We start from the raw sequence: 25580 nt of genomic DNA, 5'->3' as shown, positions 1-25580 counted from the left end.
GCTATGGCGCTTCCTGAGTCGATGATAACGTTGGTTGCCACGGTTGCCACCGCATCTTTCTTCTGTTTCTTCTGTTTATGTGTTCGCTACAGACGCAAAGTGCTCTGGAGAAAATTGTTGAGCAAAATAATGGCCCGCACGGAGAAGCCGTTGTTCCGAATCGCGTAAGTATATGACCTTCCTTAATCAAACAACATTGTGTTGTCATCGCGGTGATTCGCGATAGCTGAGCAACATCTATCCACTGGTATTTAAAGAGAGGCCGTCCCACCAAACTGTTATCCAAACATCTTCCAATTTTAAGTTGCTTTGCTAGTCGACAAAAGTACTATCCCTGACATTTTGGTCTAGCTAAAGCCTTTCCTAAAAACGATAATAGTCACTGTTTTAGTCGACATACATACGAGCCATGAACGTATATTTTGACGACCAGTTTATTTTACGAGACGTTGTTGTTAATTATGACATGATGCGATTGTAATTAGTGCTGCATGGTGGAACACATTTTTCGAATCGAAAAAACTGCTTGTGGTATTATAACCAATGTAGCTGATTAGCACTTTGGCCATGCTACATTTGCAGATGTTTCACTTGAGTAGGCGTGACCCCCATTTGAAACATGGTGACTAGCTACATGGTTGGGGTTAACCTTATATACTGTCTATGGGGTTAACATGGTCAACCTCTGCCACCATACAGAATGTTTCCTAGCCTTTTGAATTGTTTCCCAGGTACACGCTCTACACGAGGACCAGACTTGGCTACATGTTCTACAAGAGACAAATGAGAAAAGCGCGAGAAAATTTCCCTGCTGGACATTCCACAGCTCAGGCCATGGAGTTCAATGGTATGTAGCTGTTTACAGTTGTTCATACAGTGTTGCTCAATGGTTCCTCTGTTATTGTGGGGTGATGCTTAGTGCCGTCCATACAAACCGAGGCCCTGTTGGTTGGGTCAAACAGTGCATATGTTGTACAGAAGTATTTTTATTACCATCATTGCAAAGGTGCTATCATCTCAAGACATACTGTGAAAATTACCTTTTAATACTACATGTCTGCTTATACCATTCTGAATGAAAAAGTGTAATATTGTCCTGAATAATTCATTTATTATTCTTTGTCTGCCTCACAGGTATTAAAATAATTCCCATCCCGGTGCTGTCTGACAACTACAGCTATCTTGTAATTGACACAGCCTCCAGTGTTGCAGTTGTTGTAGACCCTGCAGACCCTCAAACAGTTCAGGTGTGTGTGTGTGTGTGTGTGTGTGTGTGTGTGTGTGTGTGTGTGTGTGTGTGTGTGTGTGTGTGTGTGTGTGTGTGTGTGTGTGTGTGTGTGTGTGTGTGTGTGTGTATTGTGTCTAGATATCTTTTCGTTTAGATATTTTTCGTTCAGATCTATGTTACTATGCAATGTGCAATCAGCCCTCTTTGTTGCAAGAGGGGATAGCTTGACTTGGCTTGTTCAACAACACATTGCTGCAGAAAAAGTTGAGACACGCCCAATATTTGCCAGATCTCTTTGCACCACCATCTGGGTTAAACATAAATGGTTGCTTTGACTCTATTTCAGTAACATTTTGTTGGTGTCCCACGCCTCTAAAGTGCTGTCAATGGTTGGATATCAATTTTACCTGAAAGAGACCAAATATAAACTAATATCAATATGTGAGACAATATACGATAATGAGATATGGCATGGTCCCATGGATCAATTTGGTTATATTTCAAAAAATGGTTTGTTTAAAAGGACCCCTAACACATTGCAAGTAGATAAGTACGATAAGAATGGAAAATTGGCGTTATGTGTGTATGATTGTCATTCTTGACCACAAACCACTTTTATCAAGCTCACAAACCCAAAGTGACAATTATGCCTTTCTCTTATTTAGTCAGGTATTGTAAAATGACTCCTTATTTTTCAGCATCACTGTAATTGCACTTCCATTTTATATTGCCTCACAATCGCATGTATTTTGCAGCTCAATAGGCTTTTGAATAAAATGCAGCTGTTTTATATGGAGATTGATAGTTGTAACAGCACTTGTACATTTTCAGGAAGTTCTCAAGGCAGAGGGAGTGACTTTAGAAGCAATACTCTGTACACACAAGCATTGGTGAGTTTTTTTGTTTTTCTACATGTATATTATTTTGATGTGTGGTTTGTTATTACATTTTTATGTATTAAAAAAAACATGAGGAGATGGGGCTAAATATACCAAGTATGACAGATTATCAAAAACTATAGTAGGGGTGCGTGATATATCGACTTAATATCGTTATCGATATCACGATGCGCAATATTATATCGAAAGTGTCACGATAAGTATGCAATATATTGTTTATTTTGTGGAGCGCTGCGTCCCGTCCGTTGGCTGTGTGGCTTAGTTGTGTTTGATTTAGATCTTGAAACGCTATAATGATCATGTTTCATTGGCCAGTTACCGACGCCACTTGTACATGTTAGTGCACGTCAGCGCACGGGTCCACTACATGACAAACCCTATGGAGCGTACCATGTAACCTGTGTGCATATTTCGACAGAGTGACCGTGCAACTGAAGAAATAGATAGAGACAACTAAACGGAACGAATCAGAGAAGAGAAAGAAAAGTTGTGTCCTGTTCTCTTTATTTATTTATTTATTTTCTACTGTCCAACCAGTAAAACATGTCCTGTTCTGGAGACATTTATTTTTTCATGTTGGACCAGTCCAATATGACAGTCAGTTGAAATGAACCTTGTGTTGTAAAAACAACATTTTAATTTGTTATGGATCTATTTTGATCAGTTTCCCATCATTTTTGTAATTTTACAGATGTTTAAAAATATCAAAATTAATATTGATATCGCAATATTCATAATCAATATCGCAATTTCACATTTTGTCAACGTGCTACCCTAAACTATACCGTGTTAAAGGTACACTGTGTAGGAATTTCTCCCATCTAGCGGTGAAATTGTATTTTGCATTCAAACAAATAGTGCTCTCTGGCGCCTCGCTTTTTCAAATGCGTGTTGCAACTACTGTAGCCGTTATGTACCAAGAAGCTATTCATCGAGTTTTCTTTCAGGTGACGAGGTTCGTTATTTCAAACAAACTGCAAACTGCATTGAATCATTAGTGTGAGCATGTGTAAGTATATAATAATTTTGACTTCCCTGTGGAGAAGAAAGCCGGCAACTTCAGCGTCCCCTTGAAAGTCTTCCTCCTTCAGTAGCTCTTTCCACCTGGGAAAGGCTACCCCAATGTTTACCCTCGTGTTTTGAATTTGCCGGTCACGTTGCCTTTTTAATTCCCTTTTTTCGCTTCCTTTGGCGATGAGGACTCCTTCTCCTCATAAGTACGATCCTCCATTATGAACTAAAGTGCAGTGCAGGCTTTCAAATTTGCCGGGGCAGTGACAAGCGCCTCTCACTGATCTCCTTCTCCGTTTCAGCTGCTTTCAGTCACGTGACGCTGGCTCTGAACGAAAACGCGTTGCTAGTGCTTTTATGTACCTCTCAGCGATTTATAGTTTTTCGACATGGAACGACTTGGAATCCTCCTTGGACTTACCCGTCTAATGTAAATACAGATAAGAAATTCTCCGCTTACGAGGATAAGTCAGCTCGTTGGCAGAGGTCATTTTACACCAATGAGGACATATTTATGAATGAAGACTGCTGTTAGCCAATAAAATACTTCTACCACACAGTGTACATTTTAAGGATGTTCTCATGCACACAATTGCTTGTGTTCCTATTTTAACATGTGTTATATCTAATCGAAGAGAAAAACACCCACAGTACTGTGAATACATTTGAAAATGCTATTTATACTATCCAGACTCAAATGAAGGGTATGTGGTTGAAAATGCTGAGGCCAAAACAAACGCGCAGTTTTCTAATGTGTCCACAATACTTGCAAGCCTCTGCTTTCTGTTCCACTTACAGGGATCACAGCGGGGGAAACAAAGGGTTGAAAAGACTTCACAGCTCATGCAGAGTTTATGGAAACGCAGCCGATAACATTCCTGGCCTCACGCAGTAAGTCGCTGCTCGCACAGTATAGCACACTGCTTCCCACAGAATCAGTCGGACTGTACTGAGTCCTGTCTAGTTCCCTCTGTCAGCACTAGTAGCAGCTGACTGCACGGTACATTATCATGGTATGATAAACTGTTCCAATATGCCTCGGGGGGATTATGGCCTAAGAACGGGGCCATCCTAAGCTAGACATCATCCAAACCGCTGGACTAAAGTCTATTTTCCAAAATGTTGACGATCGACATTACAACTTAAACCAGAAAACTCTTTGTTGCCCCATTTGTTTAGATTGGAAAGTACATTTTAAGGTCAACATCATTTTAAAGAAGAGGTCTATTTTAGGGATACTGCACACACATATTTTGTTTAGATCTATTTTTTTGTTCAGAATAAATCAGTTAGCTCCAAGTACAGCCATTAACTTCTCAATGCCCCTTTTCACGTATTAGGTAACCTGCTGTCATAAAAACTCATACATTCTCCTTATAGCACTTTTAATTTTTGTGTGTGTGCCCAGTCCTCTCTCACACAAGGACTCCGTCACAGTTGGCTGTATGCACTTTAAGGCCCTCTTCACTCCTGGACACACAGTGGGCCACATGATCTACCTCCTGGATGGCCGGGCGCTCGACGCCCCCTCCAGCCTCTTCTCTGGTGACCTGGTTTTCCTCTCAGGTTGTGGTGAGTTACAACAGAACGGGCGCCATAGAAATGATCATATAGAACTGACATGTGGTTCAAAGCAACTATTGCTTAAACAAAGAAGACACAGAAAATACACAACGACCGAGGCTTCTGTCATGTGTCATGTGAAGTCATTCTAGACATAATGTTGGTCTTTGTGCCCCCTAAGCCTGCATTCACACTGCCTGCGTCAGCCATCAGACGCTGCGGCAAAAACGCAGGTCTGCCCATTCATTTTGAATGGCGGTAGTGCATTTAGGCTGCAGCAGGGGGGTGCTAATGTGCCTTTTTTTTTTTTTTTTTAACTTCTCATGTGCAATATGAAGTAAGAACTTCCATGACCTCTGAATCAGAAATGGGTTGTATTTCTTAGCAGTTGACCACTTTCATGTATTTTAATTTAATATCTAATTGTTTATTTTTACCTTCTAGAACTTGCAGATATCCAGAGTTGAGTGAAACCTGTTCTTGTTGTTTTCAGGGAGGGTGTTTGAAGGCAGTGCCACAACAATGCTGTCCTCTCTGGACACAGTCGCCTCCCTAAGTGATGATACTTTATTATGGCCTGGTAGGAAAATCTTCACATGTTTTTAGAGTCGAACAATGTGTGTCAGTGTTGTGTGATGTTGATGCTGATGTGGTGGTGGTATGAATGTGTTGCTGTGGCTTGATGTCTATACTTTGATAGACATACTGCAGCAGCAAAGTCTCATAAGAGGGGACTTCTATAGAGTGTATGCCTTTTTTATTTTTTTAGGGTGGTTATGCATGTGAACATTTTTTTTTTTTTTTATTCTATCCATCAGGTCATGAGTATGCAGAGGACAACCTACTGTTTGCTGCTGAGGTTGAGCCTCGCAACATTGCCAGGGAAAGCAAATCTCAGTGGGTGCTGCAGCAGCGAGGCCAGAAGCTGTGCACGGTGAGAAATGATCTATCGTCATTGTTATGCCTTTGTAGCACGCCATTCCAGAGAGGATTCATGTTGTCCAGCACCTGGGAAGAAGGGTTTATCACCTGCCTACAGTGAATGCGTTGTCAGAGCCCGAGCGCTCCTCTTCCAGGCTCTCAACAGTCCAGTCTCATCTGGGATACAGTCTGCAGCAGAGCAAAGGTTCACTGTTGAGTGAAGTGCCTATCCAGAATTTAGATGAGTTTTTATCTGCCATCTATACAACATGGCACTAGAGGCAGTTTCACACACATTTGCAACAATAGGCCTTTTTTACAATATATTTTGCGTAGTCCTAGCAGGAAAAGCACAGGTGTTACTGGTACCATTGACAATAGCTCTGTTCTTTTCTACTACTCTGTTCTAAGTGTCCCAGTAAGCTGTGACAGTGTGACACTCCTAGATATATATGTTTTATATCTATGGTAACCGTGAGCCAGCATGCACAGTAGACACTAAACTATAAATGGAAGTCAGTTTTATTTTATTATTTACTGTGCTTTCCCCACTTTGTCTAAGCAACTATAGGATTATCCATACTACCTCAGCTAGCTTTTTGACAGTGCTTCTTTTGCTGGATATCCATTAGCTACATATTTTAATGTGTTCTGTACGTGGTGGCGAAAGAGAGCTTTACATTAAACCGTACAATAGCAGAAATTCACATTGACACTTGAGCTCCTTGTTTTAGCTGCTTTTAAATTCTGTGGTCCAGGGGCTTGACGTCTGGATTGCCAATCACTGTGGATTATGTCCAATTAAATGCATGAAACTAGCTAAAAGGGGAATTATTGTTGACGATGAGACGTTTTGCTGCATTTCAATTCGGGGCAGAGATGCAGACGTTCAAAGCCATGCCGGTTTAAGTTGGCAGGAATCACTTGTTACCCACAATTCTGTTCCGCAAATGAAGGGCATGTGTATCACTGTGACTGCTAGAGTGAGACTGTTTACATCCACTTTTGAGGAGGGCTGCCTTTTGAACGTGCTCTTCATTTTCAGTGTCCCTCCACTGTCGGAGAAGAGAGGCAGTACAATCCTTTCCTGCGCAGCCACTCTGCGGACCTGCATCTGGCCCTGGGCGTCGAGCAGTTCCAGGACGAAGACTGGACCCAGTTCAGGGCTCGTGTGCTGGAGGAGCTGCGAAAACGCAAAGACCTCTTTAACAGGAGATAGTACTGGAAACACGTAGGCCATCTAAACACTGGCAAACAGAGGAGCGAGCTCACCTGTGCTGGACAGTGGTACATTGTAAAACAAAGATGAGCAGAGCTCTTGGGTACAAAATGAAAGTCCGTTCAAAGAAACTGGTTTTGTAAAAAAAGGGGTATTAAGTCATTTTTGACCATGAGGAACATAGTGGTAACTTCATTCTTACATGATACTGATCAATAAGCCTATTACCTCTCCACACACTGTAGAGTATCTCATGCTAATTTTAATAATAAATGATTGCCTCTTTAACTTCGAGACATAAACAATAACATAGATTTGCATGTGTAACTTTCTGTTATTGTAGGTACAAGCTAATTTCTGATCCTGGTGTGTGAAGCAGAACAGGTCTGCACACTACATGGGTTAATTTAGCATGTTAGGTACTGTATTGTTATTGCATAGTCTGGTTCATTGTTAAGGTAAGTAATACATTGTTTAAAAAAACTGACTTGAAAATCTTTGGTATGCTGGATTTACTTTTACAGTGTTGCTGAAGAGTAATTAACTTCTCCATGGCAGTTGTGATTTTTGGACTTGAGTAATTGATTGTAAATATTTGATTTATTTAGTTATATTATTTTCAACAATATATTGGTACGTTAATTTAACAAATCACAAACACTCTTCGCTGTCCGTACTTTGTGCCAGCACAATGTATGGGGGAAAGTCTGTACACTAGCCTTTCATGTGGATTTTTATTTGCTGAATCTAAGAGACAATTAAGTATTGATGTAAAAGAGATTTTGCTTACGTTAGTTCTTTACGATGCATGTGATTGAGCCCTGTTTTGCTTTTTGCCCACACTGTTTCATTTTGTAATTCACTTTATGATGTTTTGATTCTCTGGGACCCACAGGTATTGGAGGTGGAACACATTTTTTTCTAGTTGCACAGCGTGAATGTGAACAACAACACGTGGATTAGACTGGTAGTGCATTGCCATGTACGAGACGTGACTGAATCGCTGTTGAAGGGATGATGGAAATAATTTAATGATGTACAGGGTGATATTGAATCAAGCAATCTGAATGCATACACTATGTTTTGCAATCACTTTTTTTTACTTTTGTTTAAAATGTGTTAATATTTAAGAGTAAGATGGTGATGGAAATATTTCTATTTCTTTTTTTCCTAATATGAGAATACAATGTGACATTGACTGCAGTACTCTTTAACATTTCAGAAGGAATGTTTTATAGCCAATTTGAAAACTTTGGAAACCAAAATTGTATATTTTTTTTAATATATTGAAGAATGTATTATACTGCGGCAATACAATGGATGCACATTATTTCAGTATAATAAAAAAAAATCTTCTTCCCACGCACATATGAATAGTTTTCTTGTGTATGTTTTCATGCAAAGGAAATAACTCAGATGGAGATGGGCCAGAATGCAAAGGAGCTATATGCACTCTTCAGATGCCTCCATTGCTCCTGCAGTAGGGCTTGTATCAAAGCACCTTGTCCCCTGGTGGTTGTTGACTAAAATGTTATGCTGTTTGTTTGATGCAGATTCCCATCTTATTTGCATATGTTTGAGTTATGAATACCACCACATGGGAGACATGTTTTGTGATGTTTTACTTCAGGTTACGTTTTAATGAGGAAATGTGAAAGTAAACTTTTATTCATTAGAGCTGTGTATGTGTTATTTGTTGTATTTATAAATGTTCAGAACTGACAGCTGAGTTATTTTTCCAACCGCTAGAACTTCCCTAAATGCAAATAAGAGCGTAACCTACTTTATGCACACGCAAAAGATTCTCTAGACAAGGAAAAAGGTGAACTGAACTTTGTGTTGAGATATAGCAGTGTAATAAAACAGAAATAGCAGTAGGATTACAAACCTATTTGTCGTGTCTTGTGTCCACCTCAGGTGCTAGATTTTAAGTCTTCTGTATAAATCAGAGGAGAATTTTTTTTTCCAACATTATAATGCTTCCATTCCATGTAACTGCAATCAGTGCAATCGTTAATGTTAATAACACCTGTCCTTTTGTCATTAAGAGTCAAAGCGGCTGCTGTGAAAAAGGCCTATTACAGAGGCACTTTTTTGACATCGTGATCATGAATAACTGTACAAAGGATAGGACAAACATATATAACTTGACAACTCAACTCAAAACTATTAGGCCTAAATAGTAATTTCAATAAGGAGGGATTGTTTTATGTTTTGTTATAATCTTAGATAAAAAAAAAAAAAAGCAAGATACAATTGTTTCATATTTCAGTTATCAAGTTATCACACCTGCTATACATGTTCAGAGCATTTTTCACAGGACCACATTCAGTAGCTTTAAACACGAGAATGGTTATCCTAATAATAAATAAACCATAAACAATTAATGAACATGCACCTGTTGAACGGTCAAAAAGACAGTAACGGCTTGCAGGCGGTAGGCAATTAAGGTCACAGTTAAAAGAAAATTAGGAAAGTAAAGAGACCTTTCTCCTGACTCTGAAAAACACCAAAAGAAAGACGGCCATGGGCCCTGCTAATCTGCGTGAACGTGCCTTGGGCATGGTGCAAAGAGGCATGAGGACAGCAGATGTGGCCAGGGCAATACATTGCAATGTCCCTACTGTGAGACACTACAGGGAGACAGGAAGCACAGCTGATCGTCCTCGCAGTGGCAGACCACCTGCGGGACAGGAACAGGATGGCAACAACAACCGCAAGAACTGGCCAGTCTGGTGCAGTACATGAGGAGGAGAGGCACTGCAGTACTAAATGCAGCTGGTGGCCACACCAGATACTGAGTTTGACCCCCCCCCCAGTTGTTTGGTTGTAAGGTTTCAAAACAAAACGGGAACATTTAAAATTACCTTTTATAAAACGATATCAATAAATTCATTCAGCTTTTTGTTTTGTATTGTCAATTCACCTGGATAGTTCTCATGGTGGTTTCGTCTGAAAGTTAAGTCTCCTTTTTATACATTTGTTTTGCATTGATATTTTCATTTGGGATGTCTTTGCTGCCTTTTTTTTTTTTTTTTTTTTTTGTATCATACTATACAGATTGACTAGCCTGGGTAAACCCCGACGAACTTCCGGCAAATTTGAGATTTGCTCTGCAAGCCACTCTCAGTTACAACTGAGAAGGGTCTGGTGTCAACCAGGCTAGATTAATACAGCATATCCCTTAAATCAGGAATATTCAACAGGGGGTCTGGGACTCCTAGGGGCTCCTCAGAGTCATGGCAGGGGGGGGCTCCAAATTATTGTTCATTTTTGAAGGTTTTTTCAAAAATTAAATTGAATTTAAAATTGTATTAGCAAATATAAATCTTAAATGCTTACTGGCCTATAGGTAAGGTAGTCACTAAGGCCATCCACAGATACACTCTAAGGATTCACTGTGCCACATGTGTGTTGTAATATTAAAAGGTGATTTATAAAATCACACAATTATTAGGCTATTTTTAATAGCTTAGTATTCTATGCAGTAAAAGGTAGGCCTATTGCTTAGTCTTACACTTTGTTGTAGGCCGAGTTATATGCAACTTCATTTTATACAATATGTAGCTAATAGGGGGTCCCTGATCCGTCTGTCTTTCAGTTAAGCGGTCCTTGGCTTAAAAAACGTTGAGGACCCCTGCGTTAAATAACACCCACTGCGATGCGTGTTCTTGTATCATGTCAGAGCCGCCGTCTTTATAAGCTCCTCCACTCCGTTTCACTAACTGCACTCCGCTCCGTGCTTTTATTCTGATCTGGTCTACGTCACAAGTAGGAAGTGGATACGGAAATGCTTAACAAACAGCTACAGGTGTAGTAGTCAAGCCGAACCTGCTCGTCACAAATCACAGCTTTTCGGTCAAGATGTTAAAGGCGGTTATTTTAATTGGAGGCCCCCAGAAAGGTGAGAATAAAGTGTGTCCTTGTCATGTTTTCAGAGTCCGATGTGCTTGGTTAAAGCGGAGCTAAGTTGCTAACGCTAACAACACTTCTAAAGACCCGCTGGACTTTTTTATAAAACTGACGTGGCATAAAGAGGGGACACCACACACACAAAGAAAATAAGAACATTTAAGACTTCATTTTATGACCATAACACTAACTGACAACTTGTAAATAACAGGTAGTGTTAACAGTTCTATAACTGTTTTTAAACTCCCTATTATTATTCTTATTATTATTGGCTCATTTAATTACCTATTAGAGCCAGTTTCTCTCGTATCAAGTAAACGTACCTCAATTGAAAAAATAGATGTTTTAAGATGATTGTACATTAACTACAGGAATAAGTAATACGTTTAATCGTGGCGTGAGGACACACTCTTCAGTTCGGCATCTATCAGTCCATGCAGTTCATAAATATGATCACTTATATACTTAATGTACCTCTAGTGCTTTGTTGAACAATTGCTTGTCCATAAAATACCAAATTTCTGAAATGACTTTTCTTTTTATATAAGAGATCACATAATGTTTAGTTTTGGTGCACGCTAGAAACATGAGGAAATAGTGATCTGCGTTGTAATCTGATTTGCAAGTAATCACTGACATTGCTTTGCAGGCACAAGGTTCAGACCTCTGTCATTTGAAGTGCCCAAACCCTTGTTTCCAGTAGCTGGTGTGCCCATGCTGCAGCATCACATCGAAGCATGCGCCAAGGTGAGTGCCACTGCAATGCTATCATTTTGCAGCCGAGTATTAGAAAAATGTAGTATACAGTGTAGTGTAATTGTGGAAGCTGAAGTAGATTGTTTAAAGGTAACATCAAGTTAGAGATTGTATTTAGTTAGTAAACCGGTCTTAGTTTAAACTCTGAGCAATCCAAAAAGAAAGTAAATTTAAGTTTAATTAGTCTGTACTAGCCTAACGTGGTGTTAAAATAGTTAAGAGCATGTCGGCCCAGTTGCTGGTTGGTGTTCATCATTTCTTTCCTTGTGTGTGTTGTGATGCAGACAATAGCCCTTCATGAAATCAGTCCAACAATGAACATCTTTTGTGTTACAAGGTACCAAATATGAAGGAGATTTTGCTCATCGGCTTTTATCAGCCAAATGAAGAACTGACTAGATTCCTGTTTAATGCGCAGCAGGAGTTCAAAATTTCCATCAGGTAAACCACAGAGCTCATAGCTACCTCACTAAACGAGTACAGACATACCATAAAGACATTTTCACAGTACAAGAACTTCTTTCTTTTCTTAATTGCACGTCATTCAGTAAAGAATAGACACTAGTTGTAAAATTGGTTCTATTTCTTAGATGCCCCGAACTGTCATCATATTTGAAAACCTTTCTTTGTTGAACGTGTTATTCACAGAAAAACTTAATATATTGCTTCATCTTTTTAAGTTAATGTTAAGTGGTGATACTTTTCTGTGGTGCACTGCCACTGCTGACTGACTGCAGATGCTGTTCTTCCTGACTCTGCACCACAGGTATTTGCAGGAGTATGCAGCCCTGGGCACCGGAGGGGGCATCTATCACTTCAGAGATCAGATTGTGTCCGGCAGTCCAGAGGCTTTCTTTGTTCTGAATGCTGATGTTTGCTCAGCGTTTCCTCTCGCAGAGATGCTCAGCTTCCAGAAGGAACACGGAGAACCAAACAGCTTTGTTATCCTTGGGACAACGGTGAGGTGTCACTATTGATGGCTGTTACTTTCTTTAATAGAACTTGTAAAAGGTAGTCAAAGTAAAACTCCAAGACGTTTATTGTGTTTAGCGTTCAGTATCCTTATCCCAGGGGGGAGGCAATATTTGTTAAAGGCAACATATGTGTCAAACCATTCTGAATTTAGTATTGTGGTGCTCCAGAAACGTCCCAGCCTACAAATCGTATTCTACAGACTAAAGAAAAAAATTTTGTTTGGTAAATCACACTATAATCATTTACATTTTGTAAATTGTAATATTTTTCAATGAAAATGAGAATAATGATACAAAAATTATCATTCCTTCCAATATTGTGAGTCAAAATAATGGCAATTTTATATTTTCTCTCATATCATGTAGCCCTAATGCTGAATATAATGAAATATCAGGTCTCAGTTCTTTGATGTCAAAATTTGATGTATCTTAAACTGTACTGCCTTTTTTCTCTTATCAGGCAAACCGAAAGCAATCCATGAATTATGGCTGTATTGTTGAAAACGAGGAAACAAATGAGGTATTTCACTTTTCCTACCTTATTTCCCTAAATAGTCACAAATTACTATTTCACCTTGAAATAACAACTGCTGTTTTTTTTTTATCCAGGTCTTGCATTATGTGGAAAAGCCAAGCACATTTGTGAGCGATATCATAAACTGCGGAATATACCTCTTTAAACCAGACATTTTCCAGCACATCGGCGCCGTCTTCCAGAAGAACCAACAGGACATGTTGCTGTGAGTTGAAGCTCTTTCTCACGGGAATGCATGTGATAACCATTTATTCCATTTCTTTGGTCCTCTTCATTTGTCCTTTTTCCTTCCCTTCTCCTCCCTGCCATGTTTTCTGTTTGCTCGCTCAATCATCAGAAATCCATACGATGGGTAAGTCGGTACATTTAGGCTGCACGGTGTAGTTGTAGAGCACTTAGTGTATGGTGTGAGCTGTAGAAAGATAACCCATGATAAGACTTGGATTGCTCAGGATGCTTTGTGAATGTTGCCTGTGCCCTTTTTCGACCAATTATGCACCTCCTGTTTTGCAAAAAGCTTGTTTATATTTATTTATTTATTTTATGCATTTATTTATTTATTCCGCTAATGGCAAATGTTGTCCTTGAAACGGGCACTACAGGGTCTTTGTCAGAGATTAAAGGAATCGTTTAACATTTTGGCAAACATGCTTATTTACTGTGGAGGATATATTTATTAGGGCCCGAGCGCCAACAGCAGTTTCGGGAATAGGCGCACAAAAATGGCTCGCTAGCGCCCCCTACAAAGTTAAAAAAAATGTAGCCCCTGCAGTGCGTTTAACGTAGACTCACAAAACTTGGTACACATATGTAACATGTCAAGATGTACAAAAAACGTCATTGGAGCCATACCCTAAACCCAACAGGAAGTCCGCCATTTTTATTTGAAATTAGTGTGATTTTGGCCATTTCCACGTCGTACTTTAACAAACTCCTCCTAGAGATTTTCATCCGATCAACTTCAAATTCGGTCTGTGCCATCTTAAGACGTTAAAGATGAAAAGTTATTAAAAGAAAAACTTTTTGTCATATAGGGCGTGGCCGTGGCGGGATGGCCATTTTGTGCGTTTCGCCATCAAAACAGGAAGTGGGTGTAACTCGAGTGTACATTGTCCAATTGGCTCGAAACTTTTCAGGATTCATAAGAGTCCAACCCTGAGGACGAATAAAGGCCGATATTTACTTAAAGTCATAGCGCCCCCTGGTGGCAACAGGAAGTAGGCCTAAAAGTCAAGGTGCTATACTTTAACGAACTCCTCCTAGAGATTTCATCCGGCGGACTTCAAACTTGGTCTGTATCATCTCAACACCTTAAAGATGAAAAGTTATTAAAAGAAAAACTTTTTGTCAAACGGTGTGGGCGTGGCGGCCATTTTGAGTGTTTAGCGATGAATGAGAAAGTGGCTGTAACTACAGTTACAGCCAGGCCTGAGGACATATACAAGCCAATATTGACTTTTGGTCATAGCGCCCCCGGTGGCAACAAGAAATCTGCCTTATATGACAAACCTCATCCGATTTACATGAAACTTAGAATTTGTGGTCTACATGTGATACTGAACCGGCCCCTATAAAATAACCACGCCCACTTATTCAGGCCACACCCCCTTTCATAACATTTCAACCTTTTAAGGTATACCCTTGTGTGAGGTATCATTGAACTCAGCAGACAGTCCGCCCCTCTGTACTTAACCACGCCCCCTTTCATAAATGGTGACCCGTTTAAGGTAGAGTGTTATGTGAGCTATCAATAAACTCAGCAGAGACTTCCTTTTTTATTGGTAAAGGTTTGACCCGACCCTTAGACGTTGGCCACGCCACCTTTCACAGCTAATGAACTGTATGACGTAGAGTCTTGTGTGATGTATCATTGAACTCAGCGGGGAGTTCCCTTTTCATTGGTGACGATTTGCTATGTCTGAGTACCGAGCAAATGCACGGTCGCAAGGTGTGGCGTCCGCTAGTAACCCTGACGTGCGCAGAGGCGCGAGGGCCCGTCCAACGCTGCTTGCAGCTTTAATTCATAAATAAAATTGAAAGACCTCTAGCTCACCCAGTAAGAGCATTCGCCCCATGTTGGCTGAGTCCTGCAGCGGCGCAGGGTTCGAATCCGACCTGCTGCGTGTCATCCCCCATCTCGCTCCCCCTTTCATGTCTATCCACTTTCAAAATAAAGGGAAAGGCCCCAAAAAATTATCTTTAAAAAAACAAGTCAAAAGTTAAAATGCAAAGCTTAAATATAAATGCTTAAACTGAAATCTTTGAAATCTTTTATTGATTGAAAATCGCAATGGAAATACGAAAAGAGAAACATCAAATATGAAACTCAAAATGTGAAATGGAAAAGCTTATATGGAAATACATAAATTTAAATCTCAAACAGAAAAAAAAAAGTTTTATTTTAGCCTTTGCACTTTTATAATTTTCAATTTATCTTTTGAATTTTACAAATTTTATCAATTGGCTTTTGACATTTTAAGATTCACCTTTTCCATTTTGATTTAACATTTGGCTTTTCCATTTGGACTTGACAATGTCAAAAGCGTATGTAAATGAGGAGGTGTGGCCCAAAGGCTGGTGGGAGAGTCTGAAACGAAAGAGGTGCAGAGGCACCTTATGGACAGCAGGGGGAGCTGACTGCAGGGAAGCACAGTGAGTTGAGGAGCATCTCTCTGCAGCCCGCGGGAAGGCAGGGCTTGATATCAAACCAGCCTGGTAGTGAAGCTGATATAGCCTCTTGTTTCACATTAGATGATAGAAACTGATCATGTAGGCTAAACACAAACAACATTTCATGCAACAACAGTGAAGTTTTCACGTACTTACTGTAATTGGGCCCGTGTACTTTTTCGTTCATTTGATTTCTGATTTTTAAACGATATCCAAATTTGAAAAATGGGTCATTTTAAACCTTGTTAATATTGATGACAATGTGTTCAAACGGAAAACGAGCCATATTTCAGGAAATAAACTTGTCCATGATTCTATTGAGAGACTTCCAGCTGACAGCGGGGTCTGTGAGCATCACTGGCCGGCCAGCAAGCAAGCGATCCCAGGCACCACCAGCTGGCTGTCACGTCAGACTGGAGCTTCTCAAGTCTGACAACATCGGAGCAAATGTGCAATTGGCCATACATTTTTGTAAAACTGCCCATATTCAAACTCTACACAGTTGATTTATCGCATAAAAAAGTCTCAGACGTCAATTTAGTGGTGAAATAGCGGACGGAAATTGTATAAAGTTTCCAGTTGTTGGCTGCTGCTACTATGGCAAATTCCCGATCTAGATTCTAGAATCCATTGCCTTTTTTCTTTTCTTTCTTTTACAATTTTTGTCTGCTATTTCACCACTAAATTCACTGTAGCTTCATATCATCTAACTCTGCCAGAAAGTGAATACAATTTTCCCCAAAATGTTAAACTTTTGCCTTAAGACCTAGAGGAAAGACAAAACTCAATTGAGATAACATATCTGTAGGTAAATAAACATTGTTTGTCTGGTATTAGGTTCAATTTTTGTTCAGAAAAATTGTCCCAATCGTAGCTTGCTCTCCTGAGTGTCAAACACTGCATTCTGCAATTGTTTGCAATGGTCTGTTTATCTTCTTCAGGGCAAGCACTTAACTGACTTCCTCACGTCTGTTACTTTTAAGTTGTCCCTGTTGTTTCTTTAGGTTAGCTAGCAAAGACTAATTGGGTAGCTTGCAGTTGGTGAAACTTTATGTTACACAGTTGCCACTGAGAATATAAAAGGGTATTGTGTCTTACCTTGTGTACAGTATCTTGTAGTTTGTATTCTCTAATTCTTGCTCTATTTGTTATTTAGTTGTTAGTTTCTCCTGAACATTAGAAAAAGCTTCCTTTCTCGTCATGGCCTATAAATGTGCACATGGAGAGACTGCACCCTGGTCACTCACAGTAGCCTTTAAAAAACATGGGATAAATGTATGGATTTTTCTTTCTATCTTTTACATTTTTGGAGATTTAACACATTTTTCACTTTTTGTGTTTTCAAATGTTCACTGTAGCAGACCCAACATTTGGCACCCCAAGGACACTTGAAATGTATTACCAAAGGTCAAACCACGCTGTGCATAATTCACCTGCGAACATCAATAGCACTTAAATCAAGCTGGGCACTGAATCAGCAAAACTGTTAAACACTTCCGAGATACTTGATAGAAATGAGATGGGTTATACTGCAAAATCTCTAGGGGAGCACTTTGCCTCAAACCACATCCTCTCCGTTTTGGTCAAATTTCGATTATGGGTGCAATCCTTTAAAATATTCTTTTCATCAATATTTAACACTCTGTTTCATCTTAGGGATCTCACAATACACTATGCCAGAGACCCTGATTAATATGGAACACATATACTCTTCTACTTAAGTTTTGGATCACTATTAGGTAATCAGCCTTGGTTTAAACCAAGCACTGATACCATCAAAGTTAGTAACGTTGATGCATTTTAAACCGATGCTCTCATTTTATTCTAGGGGCTGGGTTGTAGGGCGATTAAATTCATGTTTTGTTTTGGCTTTAAGAAAACTTTGGAGGTAATGATGCCACTGGATTATTTTTGCAATTTTAAAGTGTGGCAAAGAACGCATCCTCAATTCTTAGATTTCTTTTCCTTTTTCTGGCACAATTTCTAGTACAAAGAAAATTATAATATACAACACATTCTGTATATTTAAATTGCCCATTAGGTAGTCCGGGAGAATGCTAAAGTTGGTCTACAAAGACTTCAAAAGGGTATGTTGGGACTGTCAGTGCTCTTGGTTGCAGAGGGAGAACCCATGCCTGCAGTGTCTCATCATCTGCTTAGTATTTAGATTATCATATAGTACACCCACTTTAGGGCCATGACTTTTGGGAAATTGGGTGCCTTCTTTTAAAAAAAAAAAAAAGAGGAGTTTTTAGTTTTGATTTTGCAGTGAAAATTGAACTAAATAAATGCCATTTTCAGTTTTGCTGTTTATATCCTAACTTTGTCATGGAGTTCATTCTAACCCCCTTGTGCACAAGATTGTATTTTAATAAATGAGGCCCCTGGCCCTGGTTTGTAACTCAGGGCCATAAACTGATGATCTCTCTTGCAGAGAGGAGCCAACCAACGGCTGGCACCGAGCAGAGGCCATCAGGCTGGAGCAGGACATTTTCACTGCCCTGGCAGGACAGGGCAAACTCTACGTCTATAAAACCCTCGGCTTTTGGAGCCAGATTAAATCTGCGGGGTGAGTGCACATGTCATACATTGTCACATTCAACTGGACATACACTTCTCTTAGTGACAACTCTGTAGCCTGTAGAAAGGTTGAAAGAAAGGAGAGACATTGAACTGTTCAGATTAAACACAGTTGGACACACTTGACATTCTTTCGGAAACAAACCTCAATTAACATTTAAAATGTTCTTTGAACATCAAAACCATACCATTACTGCCCCAATCAAAAATAAACGGTGTCCTATTGATGGTATAGATATCAATCCTATAATCTTTTCCTCAGGTCTGCAATTTATGCCAGTCGGTTGTACCTCAACCAGTATCACACATCTCATCCTGAAAGACTGGCATCAAATAAGGAGGGAGGGCCTAAAATAAGTGGTAAGATTCATTAGTCTTCTGTAGCTGCTTTGTTCCATTTTGATACTGGAGACCCATCCATTCATACTTTCTCGTATCTCCCTAGGTAATGTCTATATTCATCCTACAGCCAACATTGACCCCACTGCTATGGTAAGCATCTTTTCTTATTGTGTTGCACTTTACAAATGTGTTACAAAATACTACAGATGTATCTTACTTTTGTTCCAGTTGGGTCCCAATGTCTCTATTGGCACTGGAGTCACTATTGGTGCTGGGGTCAGAGTTCGAGAATCCATCATCCTTCATGGTGCAACTCTACAGGTGAGCCCCTGTGAAACCGCTTTCTATCACTGCCCAAAAAAAAAGGAGCAGCCAGGGCTTGTTGCAACACGGAGCTCCCATTTTATACGCAAACTAGATCTAGCAAGGTGCACTATAATGCACAATATACTGTCTGACATGAATTGATAATGCCATTTTCAACGGATTGCCACATAAATAGGTGAAGTGTTACATTTTAAGGTAGTTTCAAGGTTTTGTTAAGAGCAGCCTTTGCTGAGATTATTAACTTCACTCACAGTGTTATAACTTCTAAGTTTGAAATTAAACTGGAACTCAATGGGGGAGTAAGCTGAAGGCAAATGTATCTGCCCATTCACTGCTGGTGACATCTTAACATTTTATTAGAAACATTATCCACACTTTAACAGTGACTTGTCTAGAATTTATCTTTAAGCTCTACTGTCACACCAGAAATATTGTTGCCTGTGCCTCTCACAAAAATGTCATTTTTAATGGTTTGGAGGCTGTCATAATTTAATCCCATGTCTCCAGTGATGACTCGGTGCCTCCAAAATGAATTTAGATTGCGGGTGACTTATTGGCTTTCATTGCATACTGCCTACAAGAACAATTTGTTCGATGAGCTATACTTCTAAATAAAAACTACCTGTTTTTAATGTGAAGTTTATAAGTAATGTGATTTGGCCATGCTCACTGTGTTTTCTTATGTAGGAACAGTATCTAACACAGCACATATGGATACCTGAAGCCCTTTTGATTTCTACAGTCATTGTACAGTTATCTACTGCTGAATTCTTGAATATCTAAAAACGTTTAAGTTAAGATGTTTTTTGTCATGTCGTTTTTGCTATAGGATCACTGCTGTGTTTTGAACAGCATTGTGGGATGGGACAGCACCATTGGCAAGTGGGCAAGAGTAGAAGGAACCCCAAGTGACCCAAACCCCAACGATCCCTTCGCAAAGATTGACAGCGAGACCCTCTTTAGAGAAGGAAAACTCACACCTTCAATTACTATTCTCGGTAAGCATGCTCTGACCTTAGTGAAACTTGCAATCCTCAGATGCATTTTTAAATATTCATTTTATTCAATATTGTAATTATATTTTTCTCATGAGCATTGTTTTTTTTATGTTCTTCTCTTAAATGAAAAGTTAGTTGAATAATGAGGGAAATTATTCCATTTTCTAATATTTGGTTGCTTAGATAAGGGTTTTCTATAGCTTTATATTACAGTTGTATATAACTGAAATATAATGGCTTATGTCCTCTGTACTGTACTACACTGCACAGACTAAATACAGCCTTGCCTTTTCTCCTCAGGTTGTAATGTGACCATCCCTTCCGAGGTGATTATACTCAACTCGATCGTCCTCCCGCACAAAGACCTCAACCGCAGCTTCAAAAACCAAATTATTCTCTAGTTAATCTTCCTGGCGCTTCTGTCCACTTACTGTCACTGATAAAGGATGCAGCTGGGCGCACGCCGGCACTGCCTCTGAGTTACTGTATATAAGATGTCAAAAATGAAGATGTGCGGCATTCATTAAATAGTTTTGAAAGATAGATTTTTATATATTTGTCCTCAAGCCTTTATGCATCATTGGGTGTCAGCAGCATTAGAGAAAGGCTAATCACGCATGTTGATTCACCTTGAAAAGTGCTGTCATGCCAGAGGTTTATATATTTTTTTTATTAACTTCACCGAGCTGTAAAATTACTGCAAACACTAGTGTAATATATTTGGTTGGATGTAATATGACGTAAAAGAAAATCTGTTTTCTCAAGGGCATCCTTGACAAGGGTTGAGACCTCTAACTTCAGCGTGAGAAGAGAAATTATTAGAAAATAAAAAATCCCTGTCTAATGACTGATGTTAATTTTTTTTAGTGCTGATTATTTGTGTGGAGCTCTGATTAAAACCGTTAAGCATCTTCACTGTTAGTCTCAAAAATTGACTACCACCTAAATCAGCGGGCTTGAGATTTACATTGCAATCAAGTAACGTTGCCTTTTTAAAATGTGAACCTAGCAGGGGGGCCTTGAGACCGTGCCATACAAGCAGCAACAGCAGATGCTTAAATTTTGCATTTGCAATCACTGGAGGAACTGTTCCAATTTATGGATACAGCACATTAACATTTACTTATTAAGCCCTCGAGCACTCGTGATCACTTCAGCACTTTTGTTCCAATTATTGCAAAGAGAGTGTCTATTAAGTTGTGATGTAAATTGTCATACAGAAACTGCAGCATAATATATTGTAATCAAAGTCTCTTCAATGCTACCCTCCAGTGCAATGGGAAAACAAGTCTATGTAGATCTTTTTTAATATAGTTTATTTCAGGTTTTACATGTAGGTGCCTGTGCCATTGTTTATTCAGGTGCCTTACCGTTTCAAAAGAACTGCCTCATGCCAGTCTAGGGCCTGTCATTAGAGGGTTTTTGTCCTCTTGGTGGTATGTTCATCAATTGGGTCTACCCCCACGCTCTTCACTCGAAAGGCAATCCTAAAATTCATTAGAACAAATATGCGTTCCACTCACAGATTTTAGCGTCTCTGTTCCTTTAGTTTTTGTTAAAGGTTTTTTTGTTTTGTGTTTGTTTTTTTGGAAAGGTTTCATCGATTTCCTAATTGTAGGTTGCCTGTATGTTACATTCATTGTTTTCACCTGACAACATTTAGAGGTTCACCGAAACCGTTATTCATTAATATTATCATTTGAAGAAAAAAAAAGTCTTTACAGTGTGACATAACAGTGGTGCAAGGCTATGTCTTGAATAAGGGATGTGACAGACATCAGGGAAGTAGAAAGGTTGAATTTCTTATAGTGAGTATTTATACGTATTAACAGTATAGGCAATGGTTACAAACCTCTTTGTAATGTGAAGTCACCAGCTGATGGAAAATGAAAAGAAATGTCATCCTTGTCTAGTACGCAGTGTTTATCTAATTAAAGTGTTGTACATGATGTCAGGTGATGGAAGGTTAGGATGTCAAAGAAATATCTGAATCCAGAGTGCACCGCATAATAAAAGTTCAAAACCCCATTTGTGCTGTTATTATCGTGATATCCTTATTTCCCCTGCACTATATTTTTGTTTAATGTGTTACAGAGCTGGTCGCTACGCATCTGCACAGGAAACACTGCCAGAAACATGTTAAACTGAGACGCAATCAACTCAATAAAATGCTCCTGAGATGTCGCAGTTCAGCAAAATTCAAAAAACGAATGCAAATTGTTGGGCCTCCTGTGCTACTTCTGCAAACGACACAATCATCTTTCTTCTCTGATATACAAACTGGGGTCACTCGCACACTGTACTCTCAGAGGTAAAATTGGATGGAACTAGTCAACATCTAACAAACTACACAGCAAGTGAAAGACCTCACTGATGCTGAAGCCTTTCAGCAGAGATTTTCCAGGCAACATCCAAATGGTGTTGGATTAAATATCTTGCTCATTCATAGTTCAAAGGTCAGTGTAATGCTTATCGGTTCAATTTTCTAAGCACAAACGGACATTTGGAAAAACAAAAAAATGGGTTCAAATGTCAAATTTTTCATTTTTTCCACCTTGACAAATTAAAAAATTGGATCTTTAAGCTTTTTTCAAATTTTTGTTTTTATTCAGAGGATTAGAAATTTAGAAAATTACAAAATTGCGTCTGGGCTCCAATTATTCAATACTGCAATGGTATTCTCTTCCTCTACTTTGCGGAATATGCAGGTCATTAACTGCATATGGACCAAAAACAAATTCAAAACTGATAGATTTTGGGGTCAGAGGGCGTAGCTAGGCGGAACAAGGGAGAGAATACCATTGCAGTATTGAATAATTGGAGCCCAGATGCAATTTTGTAATTTTCTAAATTTCCTTTCCTCTGAATAAAAACAGAAAATTGGAAAAATCAAATCCAATTTTTTAATTTGTCAAGGCAGAAAAAAATGAAAAATTGGATATTGGAACCCATTTTTCTGTTTTTCCAAATGTCCGTTTGTGCTTAGAAAATGGAACTGATAAGCGTTACACTGACCTTCAAAGATTATTGTTTGTGTCTCTAACAATGAAACCAATAGAAGACTCCTTTAGTTGCACAAGGGGAGTCTGGTCTATTTGACACACAAAACCACACCATTTGTATAAAAAGCTATTAAAAAAAAAGCATTTGTTGAAGGGTAACTGGATCAGGCTGAATTATATTGAAGGTGTTGTATTCCCATGACATAAGCTCCTCATTTCAGGCTTTTGCACTAACTGCTTCAATAATCTGACAAGTCATTGTTATGCCAGGGGTTGTGTTTAACACAGGGCAGTCAGTACAATATAACAGGTCTTGTGTAAATGAAGTGTGAGAAAAGCCAAAGTGTCCATATTATCCTCTGGAAAGTCCCTAGTGGCTGGATGTGTTTGGTTTTTAACAGGAATCCCTGGTGAGGACACATGTTAGAGTTATGAGTTGATCAGAGGGCAATAAGATATGACAGTACAGGCATTCTGTAACTATAGGAAATGAGGGTACCGAGCTAGCCAAGGTGCTTGTTAATTTTCACATCAGTGCCAATTTAGTAAACTAGAGCTGCTGGACATGTCAGGGTGTAGTCCTGCAATGATGGAAAAACATACACATCTACATAGGATAAGTCAAAGCATGCGCATACATTGGCTACCAGGTGACATGCTCCCAAGGTTAGTGTATACATGCAAAATGTTCTAGCTCAAACTTATGCTATAGGAATGCCAATGTGTAGGAAAACATTGAATTTGGATTGAGTGAGTTGCGCCTGAAGTGTGACATTTTAAACAGGAAATAATCTTAAAGGATGACATTAAGTACATCAATTACCATCAACTGGGCTGTCCATTTCAAGGCAAAAAGTTGAACAATTTTTAATAGCAACTCCCACCCTTCTATCTTTTGTCCAATAGATTTGAAATCCTCAATCAATTACTGTATAAGGCCTCACTACAAATTGCTTTGAGGCCATGTGGATCAGATGTTGAAGGTTGTTGGCCGCTGAGAGGCTAAAGTTCCTCTGAAGGCTGTAAGATACTGTAGGGCTTGGTGTTTGACTGTCATATTAGCATAGCAGGGCTTAGATAAGGGTATGCTTATCTTGATAGACAGGTCTCTTGAACTTCAGCTTTGAACTCTTATGTTTGCCACTTGCTAGCTCCACCTCAGTACCATTCCACTTCTTTTTTCATTTGCCCAAAATGTTTTTTTGTTGTTGCTCCAACCCCTGAAAATATTGAGGTTACTGGTGAACTTAAATTCCAGGCTTCAAAAAGTCACATCAAAAATATATGCAGACATTACGTCACTGTCATTGTTGTATTTGCTCTTGATGACTGTTTAAAATGGGCTGTGAGGCAGTTCTGGTGCTTCATTCTCCACTTGGGAGTGAGGTGATTAGACAGCCTAAAAGCTTTTTGTAATCAAAATTGAAAATCTGTATTCTTTTTGTGTGTGCTTTGACATCTTAAGGCTGTGATGAGAGGCTCCTGTAGAATCTCTAAAGCAATCCTTGCCAAAGCCACATAAAACAAAAGTCCATTTTTCTGAGCATAAACAATACGCCTCATTCCTCAGCTGCTCCCCTTGACGTTCTCTGTGAACTCTTTCCTCAGATATAAAGTTCAAGGGGACAAGGAACAGGAGGAGATCAAACACTATAATAGTTCTCATACTTTAAATCTAACCTCTTCTTGATTTTATTCACACATTCACCTATCAAGAGTGATTAGCATTAGTGTCATTATAACAATGTTTGATTATACTCAAGTCTGGACTTGAGATTCTTTTTTCCCTTATAGAAAAAAGGTAAAACATCCCAGTCAGTTAAACTAAATTCATGTTCTCTCTTTAACAGTAAATAAATAGTGATACTGACTTCCAAGCTTCCAAAAGCACTAAAAATCACTCACTACTATGTGAGAAAAGTTGTATAAAGCCTTTTGTGGCTCCAGAGGAAGCTGAGTGAAGTCTGATAAATTTGTCGGCAGTCAATTAAAAGAACTCTGGGGGTGTGGAGTTACCAAAGTTACCATCAAGAAGTGATGTTACCAGACCCCTGTAGCCTGCTTCTCATCTCTGCTTGAGGCTACATTAGCCACTGTCACTAACCGATCCGTACCAGATTTGTTTTAACCCGTCCCCTGGTGGCTTGTGGCTTGGAGATTGAATGGTTGCCCCATAACCACAAGGTTGACGGATCACTCCCAGGCTAAATGTCAAAGTGTCCTTGAGCAAGAAACTGAACCCCAATTTATTCCCCGGACGCTGGATATACAGTATATCCTAATACTTAGGATGGGTTAAATGCAGTAATAGAATTTCACTACATTGTACTGTGTGTAAGTGACAAATAAGGAATAAAGTTTGACTAATGGGCTATCCTGACCCTAACCATACAAAATCATTGCCTAATCTCAACCACTTTCGCACAGGCATAGAACAAATCGGATCTTTATCTGACAACATCAGTGGAGTACTCCTGTCTGGTGTTGTGATCAACCAAACAAACAGACACTATCACAGGCATCTTTCCTGTCTGGTAGCTTGAACTCAGAGACGTTGACGATGATCATTTCCAATTTAACCATGACCATGAACATACAGATTACAAGATTAGGTTTGAAAAGGCAAAGGAGCCTTTTCAAACT

The 25580-nt window shown here is 39.2% G+C and overlaps 2 protein-coding genes across 3 annotated transcripts; both read left to right on the top strand.

The window, feature by feature from the left end:
- On the top strand, positions 1-8686 carry pnkd (PNKD metallo-beta-lactamase domain containing). The gene is made up of 9 exons (XM_028591224.1): positions 1-164; positions 732-847; positions 1135-1247; positions 2060-2118; positions 3937-4029; positions 4547-4710; positions 5195-5281; positions 5520-5635; positions 6668-8686. The coding sequence occupies exons 1-9, from the start codon at positions 4-6 to the stop codon at positions 6839-6841; spliced, it is 1083 nt and encodes a 360-aa protein (XP_028447025.1). The 5' UTR covers positions 1-3; the 3' UTR covers positions 6842-8686.
- A 1898-nt stretch (positions 8687-10584) lies between these two features.
- gmppaa (GDP-mannose pyrophosphorylase Aa) lies at positions 10585-21963 on the top strand. Of its 2 annotated transcripts, XM_028591167.1 has the most exons (13): positions 10585-10745; positions 11403-11500; positions 11847-11950; positions 12276-12468; positions 12944-13003; positions 13093-13223; positions 13356-13370; positions 18123-18257; positions 18531-18628; positions 18714-18760; positions 18839-18931; positions 19767-19935; positions 20236-21963. In XM_028591167.1, the coding sequence occupies exons 1-13, from the start codon at positions 10706-10708 to the stop codon at positions 20334-20336; spliced, it is 1284 nt and encodes a 427-aa protein (XP_028446968.1). In that variant the 5' UTR covers positions 10585-10705; the 3' UTR covers positions 20337-21963. The 2 variants fall into 2 exon arrangements, with proteins under 2 accessions (XP_028446968.1, XP_028446969.1); XM_028591168.1 differs by lacking the exon at positions 13356-13370.
- The last annotated feature ends 3617 nt before the right edge of the window (positions 21964-25580 follow it).

This window comes from Perca flavescens, chromosome 11, assembly GCF_004354835.1.
Source record: "Perca flavescens isolate YP-PL-M2 chromosome 11, PFLA_1.0, whole genome shotgun sequence".
Classification (NCBI taxonomy): Eukaryota; Metazoa; Chordata; class Actinopteri; order Perciformes; family Percidae; genus Perca; species Perca flavescens.
The sequence above is the reverse complement of the archived record's forward strand: the minus strand, read 5'-3'. Positions and strand labels throughout refer to the sequence as shown.

Bases quoted from the DNA above. Each gene is read 5' to 3' on its own strand.
- pnkd (XM_028591224.1), top strand. From the start codon at position 4: ATGGCGCTTCCTGAGTCGATGATAACGTTGGTTGCCACGGTTGCCACC. The intron at 165-731 runs GTAAGTATATGA...ATTGTTTCCCAG, and splicing joins AAGCCGTTGTTCCGAATCGC to GTACACGCTCTACACGAGGA. The intron at 1,248-2,059 runs GTGTGTGTGTGT...GTACATTTTCAG, and splicing joins CAGACCCTCAAACAGTTCAG to GAAGTTCTCAAGGCAGAGGG.
- gmppaa (XM_028591167.1), top strand. From the start codon at position 10,706: ATGTTAAAGGCGGTTATTTTAATTGGAGGCCCCCAGAAAG. The intron at 10,746-11,402 runs GTGAGAATAAAG...ATTGCTTTGCAG, and splicing joins AATTGGAGGCCCCCAGAAAG to GCACAAGGTTCAGACCTCTG. The intron at 11,501-11,846 runs GTGAGTGCCACT...TTGTGTTACAAG, and splicing joins ACATCGAAGCATGCGCCAAG to GTACCAAATATGAAGGAGAT.